The 26,546-nt window shown below is 36.3% G+C and overlaps 1 protein-coding gene across 1 annotated transcript; it reads left to right on the forward strand.

Moving 5' to 3' along the window:
• The first annotated feature begins 24,443 nt into the window (after window positions 1-24,443).
• LOC145669843 (uncharacterized) lies at window positions 24,444-26,246 on the forward strand. Its single transcript, XM_081738189.1, has one exon. The coding sequence runs from the start codon at window positions 24,444-24,446 to the stop codon at window positions 26,244-26,246; it is 1,803 nt and encodes a 600-aa protein (XP_081594315.1).
• Window positions 26,247-26,546: the final 300 nt, after the last annotated feature.

Raw genomic sequence — 26,546 nt, forward strand, 5'->3', positions numbered from 1 at the left:
GTACTCAAAACTTACATATAACAATTACATTTATGGTATTACATAGTAACGTAGATAAATTTTAATTGAAAACTGACTCAGTTACAGGGTCAGACTGGCTACTAGTTGGCCCCGGCGGCTGACATATTGCGTTGGCCCCGAATTCTCAATCTCCCCCCCCAACCACTTACCCCAGCTGCCGACTGTTTTCCCATAACAAAAGCACACTATTATCTTAGATAAAGTACACTATTCTTTAATAGCTAATGTTCATAATATGAAATCAGGGTTCTATATGTTATGTAACAATATCTGTGAGAATACGAAAGTAATCTCTAATCTCTTTCTGTTGGGTTTTAAATTATTTTTCCTGGTCCAGGAAACTTAACTCTCAAGAAGTGCATTATCAGGACACTATACCTTCGGCTATCTTTTATATTCTGCGATAGGGAGCGTGTTGGAATTCACTATTTTTCTGCTTACACCGACATGACTCTGAAGGTGGGATGGCCCATTCTTATTTTATAGGGGACCTGAGTCGCAACAAAATTTTAATGAAACGCTCAAAGAGCTTGATGTATGCAAATTGCGGCCGTGACTGTTCACAAGAATATTAGTTATCGCACACGTTTTCCACATTTTTTTCTCTTCCTCCTGAGCTCCACTTCCCCCTCTTGATATGGCTTCTGACTGGGCGGCAATTGCCACCTACCCACCTGGGCCAGTCCGGGGCTGGGCAGTTATATAATAACATCAATTGCAGAAAAAAAACAGGACTATATTATAATTTCCGGTAGGAGCTCATAAGATTTGGATCCCTCGTTACGCTCTAGACCCTCGTTTCATACAGCCTGGGTGGTGAAACAGACGCTAAATTCCAATCCAACCAATCATATTACACAAATCTTTGTTTCTTTTTTAATTGCATCTCTTGAGGGTATACGAGTACATGTAGGCTATATAAGTTTATATATATCGTCTCTTGAGAACCAGAAGGAGGTGCGGTGGCTCAGTGGTAGAGCGTTCACCTCCGGTGCTTAGAGTCCCTGGTTCGATCCCAGCTAGCGCCGTGTGGACTTTGTAGTGGACAAACACCGTGCTCGTGGGTTTTCGCGAAGTTCTCCTGTTTCTACCACTTTCTTCATTCCACCTTTCACTCATCTCTGATCATCACCGTCTTCTTTAGCCTAACCGGCATAATCGTGGAACGTAAAACTTAAGGATTTCATGTAATTTTTTCTTGAACTAGAGGAACGTAACTCCATTTTCATAGGTTTGCAGGCGAGAGGACAAAAATATTATTTTCTTAGAAAGATGTGTTTTTACTAAGATAGTAATTGATCTACATTACAACAGATGATCGACAAGGAGAACAGATGCCATTATGTTCCATTTATACCAAGTGGAGCTTTCAAATTATGTCCAAACATGAAGAAGCCGAAAACCACATTTTTGGAGTTACGTTCCTCTGGTTTTCATGCGACGATATATACGTTCAAAGTATCTTTGCAGGACACATCGATATTCATAACCACTTGTTGGAGTTCTGGTTTATTAGTTCACAGTAGCTTCTGTTTGGGGAAAAATAATTATTGTAACGTAAAACTTATAGGAAAGTAGGAAAGATCTAAGATATGGCAACCTATGCGATTATTAATGGCAGTTAATGATCGATCCCACGAGCAACTACCAGTTTACACACACACACACACACACACACACACACACACATATATATATATATATATATATATATATATATATATATATATATATATATATATATATATATATATATAATTATACAAATATGACAATGAATGATCAATAAATTCAATCTTTGCGAGACAATTAGTAGGAGCGCATATGTCATCTCGTGACAGGTTTAGTGCAGAAATATTGGCGATAGTTTTATTTTGTCATAAACATAATCTACATGAATAATTTCCATGGTGACACGTCATATTCTGATGCAGGCAGCATTTGTGACGTCATTAAGATGGCCGCCATTAAGAACTGTAGCTTTCGTACTTTTTGTCCGATTTCGATGAAATATGGCTCATTGAAAGGTCTTGCTAAGACAAGTAGAAATGGTTATGTGGACTTTTGCCCCAAAACCAATAGTTTTCGAGAAAAGTGACGAAATGTATTTTTGCGCCATTTTTATACACTCATGTGCAAAACTTAAGAATAATGCTATTTGCATGATTTATTGCACTCAGAGAATCGTGAATCAGCCATATATTATTGGAATGTGGAATTGCAAATGGATACAGTCCGAAAACAGTTGGAAGAGAATGCACAGGATGTGCAACAGAGACGAAAATGCATGGAATGGGAAAATTTGGAAATAGACCAATGTGGTTTTCGAGGGTTAAGCGTAAGATACAGGACATCAATAGTGTGTATGATCGCCCCGCACTGAAACACATGCACCGCAACGTGATTGCATGCTGAGAATGAGATTATCAAGAAGTGGCTGTGGTATGTTTTGCCATTCCTGTACAAGTGCCTCCCGAAGCTCAGGAATGGATCTTGGAGCCATTTAACGACGTGCAATTTTCCTGCCGAGCTGTCCCATGTATGCCAATCATGTATGCCAAGATGGAGTTCAAATGTGGGTCAATCGAATCGCCTGATATTCTGGTGCTTAAGGTACCACTATGGCAGCACGATGGGGACGTATGTTATCATCCATTAGAATGAAATCAGGACAAACTGCGGCCCGAAACAGACGAACGTATTGGTCTAAGATGTCACCCCGATACATTGCACCAGTGACGGTATCCCGTGGGAAGACATGCAGAGGTGTACGGGACCTCAGGATGATCCCACTCCATTCCATAATTCCGCCGCCCTTGTACTGGTGTACAGCAGTCATGTTAGCTGGAAGGAACAGTGTTCCTGGTTCTGACCATATGAACACACGTTGAGAATCACTGGTGAGACTGCACCTGGATTCATCTGTGAACAGGACATGACGCCATTGTTCCGGGATCCATGCGTGATATTCTCTGGATCAATTCAACCGAACTCTTCTTTACTGTGGGGTCAATGGAACAAACCTTGCTGATGCTTTGAAAGACTGCAGGTGAAGTATAAGATAGCAAGAGAGAGGGATGCAAATGAATATGGTGATAGTGGTGATGCTTCAACGTATAGTAACGAACCTCCTCGAACAAGATCGACGACACCTCATTCACAGTTAAGCAATACTGATCGTTTCTTTTGTGACCAACCGGGAACAAGGAATCATGCGGTGCAAAAAAGTATGTACGGAAAGTGTTCAGAAAAAGTTACATGATGCATTGGAAATAGAAACAAATCAAGAATGAAAGATAAAATTGAAAGAGTTTATTGACTCTGAAGATAGTCACGCGTATGATGTTGTACATCATAATGTTTCAATAAACATGTGAGAAACAGACTTCGAAATTCAGAAAAATCAGGTGCAACCGTACCAAATATTGCTGTCTTAGCCAGTCTAATTGAATTCGTGAATTGCCTTTCGGAGGGCCTCTCGGATGGCAAAGTTATTACAATGGCAGACGCAGAGAATTTTTATCAGAAAATATGTTATTCTAAAGGTATGAAAGCGGAAGATATAATGTCAAGAAAATCTCTAGAAACATTTATTGAAAATGCACTTTTTGATCTAGACACAAAATTTATTAAACCCTCCAGAAAGAACCATTTAAAGCGTATTATGTTAGTAAGTGAGGCTATATCATGTAAGTAAAGCTATATGAGAAGGTAGCGGAAGTATAAAGGGGGAGATGGAAGTTCTATATGAAGCTGCAAATATACTCAGGAAAACAATTCTGCAAGGAGAGAAGTGGTCCTTTTCAGGTTCCGTAGAAGAGAACGAAATAAAAAAAATGCAGAAAGTAAGTCATTTGTTAAGTGGGTTATTAGGTGGAAGAAAAGTGTTTCACTCTGGAAATGTTAACCACAAATAACTGGATATAAAAGTAGATAGTCTATCACAATTATGTACCACTCCCTTTCAGAAAGACAAATAGCATACGGTTCAGAGAAGTCAAGGCATTCTCGCGAATTTCCACTCTAAGTTGGTGTTACTTTGACTATTCATTCAAAGGCACGTAGTAAATTTTTGGTGCAACTCATGGGTGGTTTGGATGTTTCTATAGATTACAACAGATTACTAAGATTGGAAATAGCTTTAGAGAATGAAATTCTGAACCGTACCGAACACCATGGAGGTTTGTGTATTCCACCAGAACTTGCGAAGGAGAGATTTATTTACTATGCTGCAGATAATTTGGACTTCTTAGAGGACACTTCAGGTGGAAAAGGTATGCTGCATGCTACTGTTATGGTTTCTTACCAAGAAATGCATGAAAATGACGAATCTCTAGTTATTGACTTGATTGAAGAGAAAAAGGAGGGAAGTCATTCACTAAAATCAGTCCTACATTATACAGAAAATATTAGTCCGTATAATGGACCAGAAACACGGTTTATACTGAATGTAACGCCAACCAGAAACCTGTTCAACTCAGACTCACACATAATATCAATTTAGCTTGGAGCTTATTCCAGGCCAGAATGATACTAAATCCTCCTTCTGTTAATGCAAGATCATGTTTGTATGATGTTGACAGTGACTAACATGACTAAAAAGATAATGACAATTTGGATTCCCAAAGCAATGTAAACTCAACTACCAAATGTGGCCTAACGTGGAACTCTCTTAATGCACAATTGCTTGGTGGTCCTAAAACATTAACTCGAGTGTATGTTTTACCATTAATACCAGCATCTTCAACTGACCGTTCAATACAATTAACCTTCTTCCAGCAATTAGAAGATCTGGGACGGAGATGCAAAATGTATTTTAAGTTTAGATCTGGGTTTGTACAGGCCTGTTCTGCAAATTGTAATGTCTCGACAGAACTTAAAAGATCGATTTGTATTAAGGCTAGAGAAACTGCACATAATAGGGTATAATAACATTTCTTCGAGCTCTTGGAGAATTTTGTGATGGAAATGGTATTCCTGAATTGTAGGAAATGCTATACGACGTCAGTGTTGTGCAACAAATCTTAACAGATAAACACGTTAGACATGCAATTGAAGCTCATAAACGCACACTCGTTGCGCTCTACCACTTTTATTTTGAAGAATTGTTCGACAAAAATATGCCTTGAGCGTTAATAGAAAAGTGTGGAAGGCCGAGTGCCCTCACCTTCATCTGCATATCAAAATGCAGATGAGTGCACATTTCCCTATCAAAATGGTAATTTATGATAATTTGTGAATATATTAATTGCTGGTTAGTTAACATTCATTTGCATATCATGTAACTATTATGCATAATTATTGGGTAAACACAGAGCGTAATACGATATTATTAATATGCTTTTGATATATATTTTATTCATGTATGTACATTTATTCCTTCATAAGTTATGAATATCATTAAATTTTGCGTGCATCTCATTAATAGGAAATAATATGTATATATTACATGCGTTATTGGATTTACATATAATGCATACATATTCTGCATATAAAAGAATATAGAAGAAATCATATTATATTTAATTATTTCATGTATAGAAGTTTTGAGCTTCATGATGCAGAGAGAGCTTGAACAGAGATTTTTTTCTTGGCGACAGCGTTCTGAGCTGAGAGTCTGTGTGAGGTCGTTGACTACTAGTGGGAGGAGAAAACCCTAGATAAACAAGGAAGACAGAAAGATTGTATATAGGAAGTATACTGGTAACTTCCTCTGTATAAAAATGTCTAGGTGGAAACATTGCTTACAGACGCACTCCAGGCTTTGTTGAAAAAGTCATAAAATTTTTAGCGTCGCTACGATAGATTTCCAATTTCTATACGTGTCATTTTCACACATTTGAAAAGAATCTCACAAGTCTCAAGCTCGATGCGTCTCTCGAAGCGTCATCCGTTAACGTCAGCGAACTGGCCTAACTCTCCTTCTCCCAGAATGCACTGCGTATTTGAAAACTTGTATTTTATTTTGACTATTTTTATGTGTAATTTATTAATATTACCGTATTACGCTCACAAGTTCTTGGAAAGACCGTTAAAATTCATGACTTAATTTGTCATCGTGTTTCCCCACGTACAAGACATTTAGATTTTGTGTTATTGTCAAAATTTACTTATAACAACAGATGTTTCCATCTCTCTCTTTCTTGGCATGATGGCTGCCGGATTTAGCAGACGTACATAGGTAGGCCAATGGAAAAAAGATTCCCTACGCGTACAATGAGTGATTTCATCTGTAAATATTGATATAATTACATTCTGTATATATATTGCTACCTTAATGTGTGTATAATTATGTGTTACTATTCTTTGTATAATTACTACAAGTGAAATAAGTTTTGTGTATCATATTCCTGTCATAGACTACTGTTTTGGATAGGAGTTTTCGAAGTTGCCGCTTGTCTCTATGAGGGCAGCACCTATCAGGAGTGGTTGGCTCTTCACAAGAGAACTTTGGCGGTCCCAAGTGTTGCTTACTCGACAGACCACCCACAGTTTAGCCTCCAGCTATCAAAACTCTTTGTGGTTATTCTGGGAAGAGCGAGTCCTTGAATTTCCTGGAATTCACGGAGGTTACAAGGTTTTGGTGGACATTGTGATTTTCAGTTGATTTTAAAGTTCCGAAGTGTTGAGATGTCAAATCCCAGAGCGGTGAAGAATCGTCGTTCTCCCAGGAGCTCTGATGAACAAGTACATGTAGGTACATGTATCGCGAAATCGGGTGTGATAGAAGTATCTTTTGAGAAATAGTTAGTGCTCACAAACGAACAATGTGAAATATTTTAGAAGTGAACAAGAAACTGCTTAATTCGTTTAAATTCTAAATTACTTTGTAGTTCACATCAAATTACTAGCAGTAGACTATCATACACCTGATTGTGGCTATTCTGGCCATGTTTAGTTAAAACTACCAGCATATTGCTGTTCTAGTAACATTCATATAGTGCATTGACACTATAGCCAATTACACGACATGAGTTAATAGTTTTACGGATCTCATTGGAGATCATTCTGCCTGTCACAGTAAAATGACAGAGCACTCCTGAACTTTTAAACAGGAGACTATCAAAGTTTGTTTTAGTTTGTGCTGGTGATTCTAAGTGGCAATTTTGACCAGATTGAACATTCATCATTTTATTACGTCATTGAACTCTAGAAACTGTTCAACATCAGAAACATTAGCACGTCAGAGTAACTTCATATAAACATTTCAAGATCCCTCCTATATTGCAGAGACTATCGAGGCAGTGGACCTGTGTGCGGATAAGCAACAGTGATGGAACTGTGCAATTAAATTCAACATTGATTTTAAAAATTTGTTTTTTTTTATTTTATTACTATTTGTTTTCAAGTTTCTCTACTCCTAACCCCGCTTTTGAGACTGTGAGAGACAATAAACTTTCAAATATGAGGAGCATTTTTCTGTGGGCATATACCTACTGCTTACAATTTTGGAGGTCATACAGATCTCAATGTATATAAATTAATCTGTGTTAAATGTGATATATATATATATATATATCTACATCTATAAGTGTGTGGTTACCTGGTGCACCATCGATTTTAAGTGTGTTCATAAAAATTTCTAAAAGTGTGTATCAATGAAACCAGTGTGTGTGTTTCATCTCCATTTTCTGCTCATCAAGCTGAAAATAAGTTGTTATCATCTACCAGTAGCGAAAGGGTTTCTGTTTTCCTGTGTGGTGAGTACCCTATTGCTAATCCAAATGTTTTCTTCCAGGATTGAGAGTTAAGGAAACATTATTCCTTTTCTCTAGTACTTCTGACCACCTTCCTGAATGGGGCCCAGGAAGGCTTACGCCCAGAGAACCAAAGCGACACAGCTATGAGTGTAAAGGGTATCTAACAGGCTGCTACCTGTTTGTTTGAAATCAATTCTTTTTTATTTTTATTAACCTTGTTGAATTTGTCATCCCTTTACAAGTAGCTGCTGAGACTATAGCTGTCGTCAGAAAATCCCTGAGATATTTTGAAAGTAAACCCTGAGATGATTTAGTTTTGTTTTGTTTTTCTCATGCTCTAAAGATATCAAGTGTGGCAGTGGCGGCTCCAGCAGGAGATCACCTTTAACACTCCAAGTGGGAATTTGCATAATTAGGAGTTTTTTTCAGTAATCTTCATTAATTATTAAATTCTTTTAATCATCCCACGTCACTCCACCACTTTTTATAGTATTTTGTGTTGGTGCTTTTGCCTAGCGTGCATAATTATTATCTATTGCTCCTTGCACCTAGGGCTCAAAATCACGTGCTCTTTGCACCACTCACAAAAGGTGGATAATATAAGAGGGAAATCAATCACAAAAGAGGACATTGAAGAACTTCTCCATCTCATTGAAGCGTGCAAGTTGTAAGTCAAAATAGAAGAATTTGCTTTGGTAAGAAATCAGAACCTACATTTCAAATGTTTCGTGAATACCGGTATATGAGGATGGTGGAATGTTTGCTGAACTTTATTCGATCCAATACCTACTGGAAAATATTTAGTAATGCTGCAGGTGAAATACTCCAGGCAATGACATTTCTAGGTTCAGGTGAGATAATCACTGAGGAAACATTTGATGAACTAGAGGCGTTCTTTTGCCAACTTTATAAACTGGGAAATATTATTTGTAAACTCGCAGACTTACGGTGGTATTTATTTTCGAAGAAGGAAGTTAGTTGGTAAACAAAAAATACCACCTACAAGAAGTGCTTTGGTTCCTGATATAAAAAGAATAAACTACCGAGTAATGATTTGAAATAAAGACGATCAATCTCGACCCACAATCCCATCTTCCATTGGTCATGGATGGCAGTTTGAAGAGGGAATGCTATGTCCTATTCGCTGTGAAATGTCATGTTTTCCAGATTCAGTTTTGCAACTGACTAGATGTTCATACCGAAATACTAGGTGTAATCCACTATGTAAACGTTTCTCATACAATCTACCATGTACTGAAATGTGCGAGTTCAAGGGAGGCGAAGACCTTTGTGATAACTACTCACATATGATACATGAAAATATAGACTCCAACATGGAAGACAATTTCGCATAGGAACGATTTCTTCCAAAATTATGCAGAAATGGCCTTAAGGAAGGTTTTCAACAAAATATCGTGATAACAATAATTAAAATACTAATGTCCATATATACTTGTGTACATATAATTTTCATGACAAAACGTGTCATTCTTCAAGTTAATGGATAGAATTATAATTGTAATGGTTACAAATATACTGTTTTAAAATTTACAAAATCTCTTTATTTCTTTGCTCGATAACTTGATTTTACAACAAAATTTCAAATAACCTCTTTTTTCTTAGTATTATCTTTTATATGAAGTCCAGTACATGAAAGTCAGATGAAAATGAATTGTTCATCAACGAAATATATGAAACCAGAAAAATGGCGCCAAAAATGCATTTCGTCACTTATCTCAGAAACTATTAGTTTTACGTCAAAAGTGTACATAACTATTTCTACTCGGCTCAGCAATATCTTTCAAATAAGCCATGTTTCATCAAAATTGGACAAAAAGTAAGGGAGCTACAGTTTTAATTGGCGGCAATCTTGATGACGTCACCAACCCTACCTGCATCAGAATATGAAGTGCCACCATGAAAATTATTCATATAGACGACGTTTATGACCAAACAAAATTATCGCCAACATTGCTGTACTAAACCTGCCACGGAAGCCCTTTTTCCTACTACATACAGTATGAGTGTATGTATGTTGACCTAGGAGGATTGTCATTAGTTATCTAAATACAAGATCTTTTCTACGGTCACTTTGAATACTAATGTTTATTCCTGGTAGCTCTCTTGCAGCTATTACAAGCGGAATTTTCTGACAACGTAATCGAATTGATAGCGTATAAATAAACTTGGTTAGTGGTTCCCAAGCGGTGTGTTGCCACACACTAGTGAGTCGCGCAATCTCGTAAAGTGTGTCGCGAAACTTTAGAATTTAAAAATCAAGATGTATTTATTAATTAATAAGATTTATTTCTGAGACAGACTATATCATTCTACGCTTTCAGCATCGGCAACAATGCTCGGTATTACATAGTTATTCATAAGTAGCAGCGTACAGCACATAAAAGAGTTTCTTTTGCATGCCATGATATTATTTCAACGATTGTTGAAACTGGAAGTAGAAGTAGAGTTCTACTACTTTCGATTTCAGAACCCACATAGCACAAGAACGTCCACAGGACGTCCGAGATTGATCCGCAATGGACAACGGGACATCCCGCGATTATCCAAATTTGCCCCCGGGATATCCATAGGACCTCCGCGGGATATCCAGATGTCCGCTAATATTTCGGAAACCGGGATATTCAACGGGACCTTAAAGGGATGTCCACTGGTAAATCGTGTAATAATGTGGTCCTAGGTATGTCCGGCGTGGGATTTCCCTCGGATCTCCTGTTTCATCCGGGAAGTCTCGTGGATATCCTACCTGGAAATCATTTAGAATGTTCCATGCAGAGCATACATGGGATGTCTACTCATTGTCCCAATAATTCCAGGAACTACATGGGATAATTGGAATCAAAATGGGATGTCCTAAGGACGTCGTGAGCTATGTGAAAGAGGTTAATGTGGTGATGGAAAGTACTCTTGAGATGATGCTTAATTGTTTGAAGAAAATCATTTTTCTCCATCTATTACTGTTAATACTCTATAACGCTCACTGTTAACACCGGACGTGGTTCTATTCTACCATTTCCTGTTTTAATAATGATATTAGAACGAAGATGTAATATATTTTTGGGACGCTTATTTTATCACAAGGGTAAAAACGCTTCTGGCTATCAATTACCGTTTTTATTCAATTCCGATCAATGTTGAACCCGAAATTGGTTGATATATACCATTTTTGGTTTTATAGTGGGACTAGCCTTTGGCTAGCTGGAGGCTCTATCCCCAGACCGCGTTTGCTCGACCTACTGCCTTGCATCTCTTATGTATCAGCCTTTCCATCAAGAATGGATTTCGTGCATTTATTTTTAATATTTCCTGAATTTAGCCGGCTGAGGACTTCTCCTCCAGATACCCGTGTTTGCTTGGCCTTCGGTCTTGCACATCTTAAACCCACACCTATACCGAATTTTAAGTTTCGTTTCCGATTTCAACTATCTAAAATTCAGATTTTGTATCACAAGAAAACACCCACTTAAGTAACATGGGAATTCCTTCATATCCCTTTATGCATCTTAAAAACTAAAAGTATTAACTTTTAGCAATTTTCTTGTGGATTGGTCCCGGAAAGCAACAATAAAGCCAAATTTCAACATTCTAATCCTGTCGAAAGTGCCTAAACATTTTGGGATGTAGGAGAAATCCCATATAAATAGTATGGGAAAGATATTTCAGTTCCCCATAAAACCAATCTAAAGTTGAAAATTTTTATCTTTTTGTGATTTACTTAGATAACGCTAACGAAAACGTACAAGCATACGAAATTTCTAGTTTGTATTCCAATTCCAAGTGCCTAAAACATGAAATTATAAGTCCACGAAGAGGCCCATTTGAATAACATAGGGAATCTCTTCACTGTCTTTTAAACCTTCTAAAAATTAAAAATATTCACTTTTGGCAATTTTCCAGTGGATTAGTCCCGAAAAGCTACAATCATGCCAAATTCCAACTTTCCACGTCAACTGGAAGTATCCTTTTAATTTATGTCAGTTCATGTAGTGTTGTATATATATATATTAACAAGAAGAAAATTATATTCTTGGGATTCTCAATTTATTATAGGAAAACCGGAAGTGGCTGAGTTTCTGCTATTTCTGGTTTTAGTAGAGTGCAGTTGGAATATATTTTTGGAATTCTTAACTAATATGAAGAAAACCAATTCTCGCTATCTAATACCATTTTTACTCTACTTTCACATTCTCATTCCACCATTCTTCCATCATCATCCACTTGCCTTAATCATCGTCATCCTTAGCTTAACTAGCAGATTAGTGACCGTAATACCATAAACGCTGAAATTAAAGTTTTGGAAGAGGTTTGAAGGTTTTATACGAAAAAGTTTGGTGAATAGAAGCCTTTCTACAACAAATATTTTTGAAACAACAAAATATTTAAAAGTTGGAAATTTTTTTAGACATTTATAAAATTTATAAAATTTGGTTTACTTTACTTACGTAGTTTGTACGTAACGAATAATTCCAACTGTTAAAGTAAATAAATAACTTTATTTATCACACTACTTATAATCTGCAAAAATTGAAGATTATAATGATTATACAATAGTGTTAAAGAAATATTTATCTTTGCGTTATTGCAATTTACATTAATTATATTAAATTTTATTAATCGTTACACATGATATTCTAGTAATACTGTATATGCGTAGGAATTTGTGATGATTTCCATTGTTGGTAACTTTACTGGGTTGCGCGAATAAAAGATATTCTTGATATCGTTACCATGGCAACAAGAGTTAATCTGCTATTGACTATTCTGCGATATGTTTTAGCCACAAAGCTTTTTAAACGTTGTGAATGCAAATTATCGTTTTATTGTATGGAATACAGAGGAACAAGGGCGCCCATGTTGTGGTTTCCAAGGGGAGCAGTATAAGCAACGTTTCAAATATAGTTTCAAATTTTGGTGTAACTAATGTAAAAATTCTATTGGGTTTTCAATATTCCCAAGTACAACTTCCTCTTAGGGGGGCGAGCGCCCCACCTAGCTTCCCCTGATGGGCGCCCTTGCAGAGGAATATCTGGCACTTTCTATTGCAAGGTTCTACACGTGCTCCTAATACCACGTGCTGGCTCTAAATAACTTCAGACGACAACCATGAAGAAGAAATCGTCAACTATCGTCAACGATCCTCAAATGACGAACATTAATGAAGTCAGCAATATTTCTGGATAAAAGGAGCCAGAACACGGTATAAGGCATCAATCTCCATCGATTGATCATTACCTCCATTCTGTAGGATGCCTGGTCTCTGACAAGGAAACATCTTATATTGATAGTAGCATTTAACAATCAAACAATACGCAGTCGATAGAGGAGTAGTGTTGTAAAGGCCTGAAAAAAAAAACGGAAATTTTGGGTAAAAAACAGTTTTTTACCGTTTTTTTCCCGAACTTGGAAAAAAACGGAAAAATTGGGAAAAATTGAAGTTTTCGAATTTTTACTACTTTATGCTTTTAAAATGAAAACTATTTTATATTTACTAGTTTACAGTTAAGATCATTTAGTAGTTATGTTTCTTGTATTAGAATAGGAAAATTTTGTGGCAACAAATATATTTGTACCACTCCTTCAAAGTTAGCACCGTGATAGAATGGAGTTAATGGCTACAAAAGATCCTAAAATATAATCCTAGTTAGACTAATTAATATAGACGCATTTAAATTATCTTAAGTAATCATATAAAGTTACCATTTTATGGCAGGGAAGTGTTAAAATAACAGGGCCAGAATCATTTTAGTTAATACGAGTATGTTAAAATCAAATCATATTTTATGGAGATGCGTATCTTCCTTGTGCTGTGTAAAATTTCCAAAAATTTTGAACCCATTAGAAAAAATCTTCTGTTGGGAAATATTGACAAAACTCGGGAAATATAATTTAGAAACTGCTTCTTCGCCCGTATTAATCTTCTTGCTGTAACGTGTTTGTAGTAGATATATAACGTATTTCGCTAGCAGGAAAAATACTTAAAGCAACAGCTTTTAATTTTACTTTTTAATTTTTCTTATTTCTGATAAAAATCCCTCTTTATTATTTGTAATTATATTTTTCAAACAACTCAAAAAGAGAGATTATCTTATTTACATATACACACATACACTACACAAGTGCGTAAATTTGGCAAATATATTAAAGAATTTAACATGTGAAATTGCCGTTCGTTATTATTAAAGACTAGCAGAATACCCGTTCTTTGCACGAGGAGAATACGTTTAATTTGGGTATAAAGGGCACCAAAACTGTCACCAATGAACTTAGAGACCCCAAAAACTATGCATTCGACACTAGTATTAGTCATTTTCAATTACTTTTACATGTCACTCTCCCCCTTTAGGAGTAACTAATGGCGGCTGAATTTGGATTTAAAGGACATTGGAAGTGTCACTGTTCACCTCAGCCAGCCCGAAAACTATAGATTCAACACTAATATCGGCCATTTTCTATCACTTTTATATATCCACCCCTTCCCCCGCCCCGAAGTTGGGGCGCTGCATTTGGATTTAAACGGCATCGAAGGTGTTAATGTTCATCTCAGGACCCCCAAAACCATGGATTCGACTTTAATATAGGTCATTTTCGATCATTTATATATATATATATATATATATATATATATATATATATATATATATATATATATATATCCCTTCTCCCCCAAGTTACGAGGATGAATTTTGATTTAATCGGCATCGGAAGTGTTACTGTTCATTTCAGCGACCCCAAAAACTATGAATTCAACAGTAATATCGGTCATTTTCGATTATATTTATATACATCTCCGCTCCCAAGTTGCATGGATGAATTTGGATCGGAAATGTCCCTGCTCATCTCAACGACCTCGAAAACTATGGATTGGACACTAATATGAGTCACTTTAAGTAATTTTTATGTGTCTCTTCCTATCCAAATTGCGAGCCTGAATTTGGATTTAAATGGCATCGGAAGTGCTACCCCAAAAACTATGGATTCGACAATATATATTGGTCATTTTCGATCATTTGTATACCTCCTCCAGGATGCGAATTACGGCCAGGGATGAGGAGGAAAATCCCCCTCTAGAAAGCTTTTATCACTAGCTGAAAGTCAGAAAAAAATTCCCAGGGGGGATGCTATTTTCCTCTCCTATCATCAGTTACATTTCTTACATCATTCAAATTCTTCAGTTTAATGTGCTAAACGTAAATCCGTTTGTAAATTGTCAATAGGAAATTCATTGTATAAAGTAGTTTTAACTCATAGCCATCACTTAATTCTAATAGCTTGTGAAGTAGTGTATGAGATTGATAGGATCTGACAATAGTAGTTGAGAACTGACTGTGGACCAGAGCGACACGAATGTAAATACTAAGACTAGTGTACTAACGAATGAAGACTAGTGTACGTTGTATCATTGTACTGTGTGCTTCCGATGCTTTTGTTGTCAGCAGGGTTGGCACGATTATATCAAGTTAATTTAAACGGAATGTTTTTTTTTTTTTAGTTTATCCCTCACTGGAAAAATCCCCTAATTAGCACCCTGATCTTCCCTCTCATTCTCCTCCAGGTCACGAAATGTCACTGCTCATCTCAACGACCTCGAAAACTATGGATTTGACACTAATATCGGTCACTTTCAGTAATTTTTATGTATCTCTTCCTACCCAAATTGCGGGCCTGAATTTGGATTTAAATGGCATCGGAAGTGTTACCCCAAAAACTATGGGTTCGACAATAATATCGGTCATTTGAATTGCATTAGAATGTAATGCTTTGCATTGCTGAATTTGAATTTAAATTGCATTAGAAGTGTCACTGTTAATCTCAGCGACCCCGAAAACTTTGGATTCGATATATATATCACCCCTTTCGCCCTTCCTAAAGTTTTGGGATTGAATTTGAATTTAAACTGCATCAGAAACGTCACTGTTTATCTCAGAGGCCCTAAAAACTATGGAGTCACACTAATATCGATTATTTTGCATCATTTTTTATATCTCCCTCCTCCCCCAGTTTGCGGGGATAAATTTGGATTTAAAAGGCATCGAAAATGTCACTGGTCACCTCAGCGACCTCGAAAACTATGGATTCGACACTAATATCGGCTATCTTCATTTTTATATATCTACCCTTCCCCCTCCCCTAAGTTGCGGGCCTGAATTTTTATTTAAACAGCATCGGAAATATTACTGTTCATCTCAGCAACCACGAAAACTATGGATTTGATACTAATATCGCTCATTTATGATCATTTTATGTATCTTCCCTCCCCCAAGTTGCAGTCCTCAATTTGGATTTAAACTACATCGGAAATGTCACTGTTCATCTCAGCGGCCCTGAAAACTATGGATTCACACTAATATCGATCATTTTGTATCATTTTTATATATATCGCTTCTCCCACAGTTTGCGGGAAGTAAAATGGTAAAATCCATCCCAGGCCCGAACCTGATCTATGTTGAAAATTTTTATCGAGATCAGTCTGGTGGTTCAAAATTTGTTAAGTTACAAATATAGTGTCCTTCATTTTTATATATGTAGATAATTTGTCGCACTAGAAAACAGGTATTTGTTTACATAGAAAATTTTGTACATAAAGTTTATATTAAAGTCTGTATTTGAATATTAAATAATAGTAATTATATGTTTTAGTGCATCAGTATTAGTGAAATTTGCCTACTGCTCTTTCCTTTTAGAAGTAATTTGGTAAAAATTAACAAAATTTTACCAGATCAAAGAGCGCATTAGGAACTAAGTTTCATTCAAGCAGGCACGTAGCCAGGATTTCGTGAAGGGGGGGGGGTCCGTGACATGAAATACTGTGGTCATCACACCAGGGGCACGATCATTCTAAACAATTTTACTGGAACATATATTGGTTCGTTTAGCCAGGATTTCGTAACGGGGGGGGGGGTGACATGCGATTCTGAAGGCCCAGGAGCTTGACCAATCTAAACTACTTTACTATCAACATATATTGGTTTGTTAGGGCAATAAAATGAGGATATGTTGGTAAGTATTTTAATAAACTATGAAGAAGTCTCGAGTAAAATAATAAAAAAAAAAAACGTATTGAAAAAGATTATACAATATTTACATCCTTCCTTTGTTTATTCAAATATAACAAATTTCCTTTCATCATCACCTCAACTATTATAAAGAGTACATATTCACTATTATAAAAAGTACATACTCAATAATGTCTTGTAAAATATTTTGCAATATCTGCGTTAATTTTTCTGTTGAATCAAATATTAACAGAACTTTCTTTCCACATATATTTTTGTTTTTATTATTCCGTCAACTACTGTCTGTTTCAAACGACAGGTTAAAGGAGCTGTAGATAATTGTTTTTGAAATAACATGTTTGATATTGCAAGGATGCGATGACGAAAAATTATGATAAAAAATGTCCACGCTGTTACACAACGTCACAATACTTTCGGAAGCTTGAAATCTCCCTGACTAGTAGCAGAAATTCTGAAAATTCCGTAACTTTCCTAGAAATTTCAAATTCCCTGACTCTTCCACTATATATCGCTCACCTCGCAACCATGTATTACAAGTAATACAAACTCATAAAAAAGAGTAACCAAAAGCTTACTGTAGTTTATTTTTAACGCTGATCCTTCTTTTTGTCATTTCATTTCGTTTCATTCTTCCCTAATTTTTTTTTCATTTCTGGTCTCGAAGGAAGGGGGGGGGTCCGGATCCCCTGGACCCCCCCCCCCTTGGCTACGTGCCTGATTCAAGAGCCCTATTTGTTGCAGCAGAAACGCTTCATGATGGTAGATATGTATGCAATTATAAAAGTTCTGTAATTAATGCACAGCCAGGAGTAAACAACTAAAAGGTACATAAAGGAAATGAGTGCAGACTATTCATTTTCAAGAATAATTACAGCAGTTTTATTTTCTAATGCTTCTTTTCTAAATATTCACAATATTGAAATTTCTCAATTTACATTTTTCACGCGTTCGAAAAAAGGTTCCATTACTAGTAAAACTAAAATAATGCAAAGATTTTTGTTATTATCCCAATTTTTCCGGAAAGAAACCGAAAAAACGGTTTTTTACCAGCCGGTTCAAAATTTCCGGAAATTTTACAACACTATAGAGGAGTGAAGAAAAGTGAGAAATCCAAAGTTTTAGCGGCCGACATCAGAAACACAGGAGATGCAAAGGAAAGATCTAGAAGCATGTGAAGATAGCAATGCAATCTGGGTGTCTGCCCGTAAAATTTTAGATTTCTCACTTTTCTTCACTCCTCTATCGACTGCGAATTGTTTGATTGGGCAATGCTACTATCAATATAATATGTTCTCTTGTGAGAGCTCCTTTGTCATTATCATTCTCTAGGACGCCTGCTCTCTGAGAGCTCCTTTGTCCTTATCATTCTCTACCACGTCTAGTTTCTGAGACCTCCTTTACCCTTATCATTCTCTAGGATGTCTGGCCTCTGAGAGCTCCTTTTTCCTTATAACTCTCTAGGACGCCTAGTCTCTGAGAGCTTCTTTATCCTTGTCATTCTCTAGGTTCCCTGGTCTCTGAGAGCTCTTCTATCTTTATCACTCTCTAAGACATCTGGTCTCTGAGAGTTCTTTTATCCTTACCTCTCTTAAGACGCCTGGTCTCTGAGAGCTCCTTTTGCTAAGACGCCTGATCTCTGAGGTCTCCTTTTTCTAGGACGCCTGTATCTCAGAGTTCCTTTTGCTAGGACACCTGGTCTCTGCAAACACCTCATAACTCTCTAGGACACCTGGTCTCTAAGAGGTGCCTAGACACACTCCTTGGCAACACAGTGCCTTATCCTGCCAGCCCAGGACATATAGTCTCTAAGTTCATACAAACTTACCAACAAACCACCAAATATCCTTAATATTTGCACTGTAATTAATTATTACTGCACATAAGAGGAATTTTATAACAAAAGGTGATTGGTAAATTCCCGTGTATTATTTTTAGCTCTGCCCTAACAAGACAGAATTTTACATTATTATCCGTAACTTTGACTTTATAGCGGCCTTTAAAGATAATCTTTGCATCGTTACCATGATAACGAGAGTTGGTCAGTTATCAACGATTCTGGTAATAATAACGGTATGCAATTCATTGCTTCTTCGATAGTGGCACGTTCCACTTGTATTTTTTATACAAAAATTTGTACTACTTTTATGAACACTGTAGTAAGCACTGTCTTATTTATTATTCCAGTGCAGAAATTAACATACAGCTTTATTTCCGAAAAGCTAACAAGATACAGAAATATTAACATGAGAGATATAAATATTTCTTTCTGGTAATTTACCGTTTGCAGGCAATGATTGTTATAAATGACAAGATATATTTATAACACATGCTTACACAATTGATTGACACGTGTCTAGCCTAATTCTCAAATATATTTACCAAGAAAAATAGCTATAGTAGAACGGTTATTTATTCAACATAAGAAATACTTAATTTGTTTGACATTTCGTGCTGATTGCAATTTATGTTTCGGTATCTTAGGTGAGAAAAATATTTTTGTTTTCTTTTCTCATACAAAGAAATGTTTTATAAACAAAGACAGCGGAGCAAATTGCTGCATGCACTGAATGAAGTGTGACCTGGAGTGGTTTTTAATCAACTGTTGATCTTTGTTTATTTACAAAAGATATAAAAAAAAATATAATCTATACTGTACTGAGTATTAATTAGGAAATATAAAGGCATGTTAATTGTTGTACATATATAGTTTATCGTTCAATATTTTCTTTTAAACAAAAGGGAATGGATATATAGAAAGACTCGTAGGTCTTAGCAGTACTGAAACAAAACGCACAAAGAATACTAATTTTTGAGACCATTAACAAAATAATCAGCATAAAATCATAAATTAATGGCACTAAAAATTTATTTAATAGACTCATGAGTGATGATAGAGTATTAAAAAGCTACAGTTAACAATAGAGGTCTATCAAACTATTTTCTTAACTGCATTTTTGGTAAGTGCATCAACTTTACTTCACTTTTGGTAGGTACATTTCTGTATGCTACTACCTCTGTCATTTTCTAAATTAACCATGTTATTGGTGAAACAAGTATGACAAACATTTTTAGTAGAGGATTGTGTGTCAGTTAACATATCCGTTATATATATATATATATATATATATATATATATATATATATATATATATATATAATACATACTGTATTTCTAGGTATACAGTGTTTGTCCTGAAAGTAGTAGAACTGAATTGTTTTAAATAGAAAAAGTTGTTCACAATTTTGCCATGCCGACTTAATAATACCCCTTCTACATCAACATAACGTTTCTAGAGACTCGGCCAATCATTGAAGGCTCCCCGGAACCCACAAACTGGAATGCTTTTCAGCTCTCTCGTTACGGGCTTTTGAATGGCCTGGACCGAGCCATGGTGCCGTTATTTCATGACCACTTTCAGTCGGGGGAAAAGGAATAAGTCTGCAGGAGTAACATCTGGACTGTAGGGTTGTTGGGGAAGCTATATGGTGGTTGTTTGATCAGGAAGTCAATGACAGCAAAGGTAATGTCGCTCGGCGCATTGTCGTGATGAAGCTTCCATGATCCAACGATTGCTGGACGGACATGGGCGATTCGTTTTCTGGGTGCTTCAAGTACTTCCACGTAGAATGCAGCATTCACAGTGTGACCAGGCGGTACGAAATCTCTCCTATGCAGTCAAGAAAGGTGATCAAAATCAATTTCATTTTCGACTTCCTCATGCAGGCTTTTTTTCGCAATCAGTCCTATAAGCAGTCTTGATCATGTCATTGGTCTCACGCGCAATTTTACCCAATTTGACGCAAAACTTCACCGCGTAATGCTTCTCTAACGAACCATTCATTGTGGAGATGACAAGGCATCTTGAAAGGAGTCCATTTTAAATTCGATCTACACTCCGTGAAGACTTCGACACGACTGGCGACTGGTGCGCTGGTAGCTAAGATCTCCCATCATCCAACTAACGCAGTAACATCTTCCTCCTTCACCATGTTTTGGCGAGGAAAAAATAGTCCTACTACTTCCCGAACAAACCCTGTATGTCACCTTTATTTAATCAGTATTAATTGTAGGAAGTGTAGCTAAAGTTAGAATTGAATCGTATACGTTGTGAACATATAAAATTACGAGGGTCAGCTGCACTACCACCTCCAGGAAAGCTGCAGCAATGCAAATTCACTAGTGATAGGTAACCTCGATACAATTTGTTCCAAAAGAGTGAATCCTTCAGTGGAATAAAAGGATTGGATCTCTGGAAAGGGACCGGATTGACTTAGACAGAAACGAAAGAAGATTTCACTGGGGGGAGAATAAAAAGATGGATTTATTCACTGTAATTGGTGTATTGAGTCAATGGTTTCGATTGCCGAAACCATATGACGGAACTAAACAACACATGAGTAGAGCCAGTTGAATGATTGGATATAGTGAAATTCGAACAAAAGGAATACTTCAGAAGACATTGCATTAGGAATAAGCGAATAATGAAATACTGGCGTGTCTAGAAACAACCAAATCTTTCTTCTTCATCTTCGTGTACACGTGGGAAAGAAAGTATTTGACAGTTAACAAATTTTCATTTGCGAATAACTCGGGAACAAATGAATTAATTTGGATCTTTTTGTTGCTATTCTTAGAATAGTTATAACTTGATAACTTGCCAAAATCGGTACTCTAATAGGTTAATTTGTTGTCGAGTTATTAGGAAAAGAAATGTTGTCAACTGAAGAATACTTTCTTTCGTCACTGTACCTTGTTTAAATATTTCTGGAGCCCGGATTTCTAAGCGAAATCTTATTTCTTTCCACACTTCTGAAGGTATACAGAAATGTTGTACTTCGTAGTACACTTCCTGACAAGCAATTTTAACTATGGTTGGTAATGTTTAAAATCTTTATTCTGGCTAAAAATGACTTTACTTAACTTATTTTACGATTTTCAATTAAAATTGCATATTTTACTTTAAAAAATCACATTAAAAGTATATTGTATTCCTATACACTGCACTTATTATCACTGATTTCATATCTTCCGCCATATATGCAGACGATAAAAGACCAGAGCACGTGACCCTTGTATTAATACGTATGGTAGAAAAATTGTCTTTCTGTACCAATATGGGAAGTGGAAAGAACATTTTCATCATATAAACCATAGACACAGAAGCTTCACGCAAAAATTCTCAGGACGCACATTTCAATCGATAGATAATATTGCCCCTCCCCTGCCAATAGCACTCTCTTCCGTCATTTCTTCCCCTATCCTCACACTTACTTGTTGGTTCATGTATAAGTTTCTTATGAGTCTTCTATCTTTCCATTCCAACCCTATCTTCGTTAGAACTTCCAACAACAAATCACAATTCACGCGGTCAAAAGCCTTTTCTAGATCAATAAATACAACATACACTTCTTTCCCTTTTTCTATAAATCTTTCACCGATCGCTCTTAATAATCCAATTGCATCTCTTGTGCCCTTGCCTTTTCTGAACCCGAACTGCTTCTCCTCAACATCTTTATTTGTTCTTTCATATAACCTTCTGTTCAGTATTCGGGGCCCTTAATAAACAAATACTTATTTTTATATAATTACGTACAGGACGTTTCAGAACAACACGGACAACTTTTTTGAGGAGGTTATTCTTGACACCAAAATATGTTCATATGGACCTATGAAAAAAAAAAAAAAGTTTAGTTTCACTGCTAATGCTGTCCAAAAGCATAGAAAAAGCTACATTGCAATAAGCGTTATTTCAAGCATGGGAAACCATGAAGTGGCGGTTCATATCAGCGCAAAGACAGTCGCATATAGGGTATTCTAAAATTGGCGCTCACAAGCAACAGAGCTCTTCAGGTCAAAATAAAGCGGAAATACCATATAATGTCATACCCTTCAATATGTCCTTCAGCCGCTATAGGGAATCAAAATTTCACTAATGTGACAACGTCGCAGATTAGCTTGGAACCATTAGCATTGCTCTACGAATCCATCAACCTGTTGCATCGATTGTTCCGCTAATAGATGGTGCTAGTGTCAATGCCTGTTGACTTTAACTGCCATCTGGAACGAGTCGATGTACTTAGTTCATAGATTGGTACACCTTCTCTGTGGTTCTTTCTTTTACAACTTTGCCACGTAGTGCAATTCGCGTCTCCAGACGAATATCGAATGGTATACAATTATATATAATTTTAGCTTTATTTAGGTTTGCAGAGTAGTGCTCTGTAGTTCGTGGGCGCCATGTTTGGAACACTAAATATATATATATATATATATATATAATCTAAGAATGCATATTTTAGAAAAGTAGAATGTGTGTAAGGTATTCTCTACACAGTATAATTCCCAAACGTGGTCCCAAATACCTTAGACATGCTCTTATTTAAAGGTGGATCCAGAGTAGACAAGAAGTAAGCCTTGACAGCAGTGAATACGAAATATCAGCGGCAACTCTGAGCTGTTAGGGAGCGCCAGTTCCACAGTTTCTTGTGAACGGAATATCGCTTTTGATGGCACTTATATGTGAAAATATCTTGAAATATATCGTTGAACAACACATCTCAGCACCAGTTATTCCGAACAGAAGGAACCGCGTAGTTGGCGTTCAATAACAATTCAGATTTCCCGCTGACACTTTTCATATTCAGTGATGTCAAGGATTACTTTTTGCCTATTTTAGATCCACTTTAAGCCAGAGTATGTCTTAGAATTCTGTTGGGAACATATCTGAGAATTATGCCTTATAACGAATTCCTTGCACACATGTTGCACATTCCTGAAATATACACACAGAGAAAAATCCGTTCTCCGGACAGCGGTATATTGTACAAATATACGGTATCCTCATGCTTACTATAGAGATCAGTACGGAGCATACGTTATCCGTATACTACACAGGTACTGTCCTTAGATGTTGCATCATGTCGTTGCAGGATGTCTGACATCTAACAGTTTTCCGTATATCACATGCATATACTTATGTTACCTTCGTCAGCTATATGTTATATACGTCCATTTGTATGTGAGATCCTGGCCGCCTACATTGTTTCATATGGAAAGTACGTATAGATGGAACACTTATACAGAAAGTATTATAAAACATGCGTTTTCAGTTATACGTCTGTTGTACGTTAAGTCCAAAAACTACAGGAATTACGCATGTAACCTATCTTTTTAAGTACGCCACCTACAATTTTTTTTCTCAGTGCACTTTGGGTTGACATACGTATGTCTTTCTTTACACCGATATAGTCCACCATTACACAGTTTATCGTGGACGAAATAACGCGTGTTGCAAATGTACCTTTTCCACACTTTAGGGCAGCCCTAACTGTGAAACTTTCCCCAGAAGTTCATATCAACGTTTTTCGTTTTATTACATTAGTGTCAAAAATCATCTTCGAAACGTTTTCAGTGTTGTTTTGAAACATCTTGTATAGTTTGTAAACTGTCATTGCTAACATAATTTACGTGACGTTTTTGCCATAACAGAAGGTATATTTTATATGAATAAAATATGTAATAACAATCTCTAATGGTATAATGTCCATCTTTTCCTTTCAGCACATGCAATGCATCAGGATTGGAAACTTTCATGTTAAATAAAAAATGATTATTCTAGTTGTGTTTTTGCTACAAATGTCTCTTCCCGCAATTGTTACCAACCAGAACCTAACAATAAATGTCACGAGAATGTATCTCGAAGAAGATTTGAATGCTGCCGTCGGTACAGATATTTTTAAAGTGTTCAGAAACCTTCGACATATGACCATTATATCAAAATGGAAAACTACTTTAGATCTTAATACTTTCGTTTGGAACTTGTTCAGATACTGCAAGACAACCGTAAGCATATACAACCTGTATTCTAACTTGTCAATAAATGTGCACTACGATGTAAATTTGAAAAGTACAGGTTTTCTCGTTTTAGCTTATAATATCAATACCTATACAGACTTTGTGAAAGATATTTTCGCATCAGGAGCAAACATTAATCCGAAAACCAAATTCTATGTGACGTTCTGTGAAAGTCCTATTGATATTACAGAGATTAATGCTATTTTTGAAGAGTTCTGGAAACGAAAAATTTTGGATGTTGAAGTTTTTATGCCAAACAAAACATATGATCCTTATGGTTTATCTTGTAAAATTGACTTTGTTATTAGAATGTCATACAATCCATTTACAAACCAAATGGCTGTCAGTAAATGTGATAGTGAATATTGCGACAACCAGAAAACTACAGAAACAGTGGAGGACAAAATGAGAAATGTATATGGGTATCCACTATATATAAGTCTGTTTAATTTTTTACCACACGTTTATATAAATCAAACGTCAAAAGGCACAATGGAGTTTTCAGGCTATGCAGGTAAAATACTTGAAACAATTGTCAGAAATATGAATTTTACACCAATTCTTATTGAGAAGTATCAGCCGAGAATAACTAACGTACTGTTGTCAAATGGATCATGGACAGGACCTTTAGGTGAAGTTGAACAGTACTTGTCGAATATGTGTTCCATGCCAATGATACTGCTTCAAGAGCGATGGGGAGTATTCGAATATACTACACCATTCAATTATGATTCCTTTGTATTCGTATCCCCTAAAGGTCTTCGACTTCCCCCTTGGGTATGTTTCTTCCTGCCATTTAGCATCCATTTATGGTTACTTATTTTATTTGTTTTCGTTTTTAGCCTTTTCTGTGATTTTCTTTGTCGTTGTGTTATGCAAAAGGCCTCAAACATTTCAATGAGAAGCTTCTTGTATATGCTGGCTGTATTTCTACAGATGTCTGTCGCAAAACAACCGAAAGTCAACACATTACGAATAATCTTTTCAGTACTACTAGCCGGATCTCTTGTACTCAATGCACTTTATCAAGGTTCTTTGTTAGGTTCCTTGTTAATCCCGCATTATGAAAAGGATATTGACACACTTGATGATATTGTGAACTCTAGAATGACAATACTAACATTTCGTGTATTTGATAACGTTTTAAAAAGTTTCCATAGAAACTCAGTGGCGGATCCGTTTCTCAAACCTGAATTTGAACGTTCGTACCGCCCTGCAATGGATCGTGTAGCTTACAAAAGAAATGCTATATTATTCGGGGTTAACTTAATTGCCAGGAAATATCAACGGCAGTATTATATTACACCAACTGGAGAACATTTGGTGCACTTCTCAAAATTTCATGCTGCCAGTTTCCCAGGTGCATTTATTCTTAATAAATATTCACCGTATGTGCCTCGAATAAATAGGATTATTGCAAATCTTATTGAGAGTGGCTTTCTTCAGAAATGGATGTCCCAATACATAGATAAGGAGACCTTTAATAAAGTTAGTGTTTCTGTAAGCGACGAAAGGAAACGAGTGACTATGAACCATCTTGAACCAATATTTTTCCTTCTCATTATTGGACTTGCAATAAGCTTTTTTGTGTTTAGTATAGAATGTATTTTACACTGGTATTTCCCATCGAAGTTATGAAAAGCTAGTTTCAACAGACCTTTATAAAACTTCTCTGCTATAAGTATTATGAATTACGTTTATAAGAAAGAGCTACAAAATTATGATTCCATTCCTGGTTTATAAAGGGGATATGGTGGCTCAGCGAGGCTCACCTCTTGTGCGAGGGCTAGCTCTTTCGACACCACGCCATGCGATGTGTTGTCTGTAGTTTTTCTCAAGATTTTACAGTTTTCTCTTACATTCTTATTCCGTTCAAATTCGCTTTCATTATTCATAAGTCTCCTTTAAAGTGGAGAATCGTGGAGAATCGTGAAGACT

This window comes from Thermobia domestica, chromosome 14 (assembly GCF_964235325.1).
Source record: "Thermobia domestica chromosome 14, izTheDome1.hap1.1, whole genome shotgun sequence".
Taxonomy (NCBI): Eukaryota; Metazoa; Arthropoda; class Insecta; order Zygentoma; family Lepismatidae; genus Thermobia; species Thermobia domestica.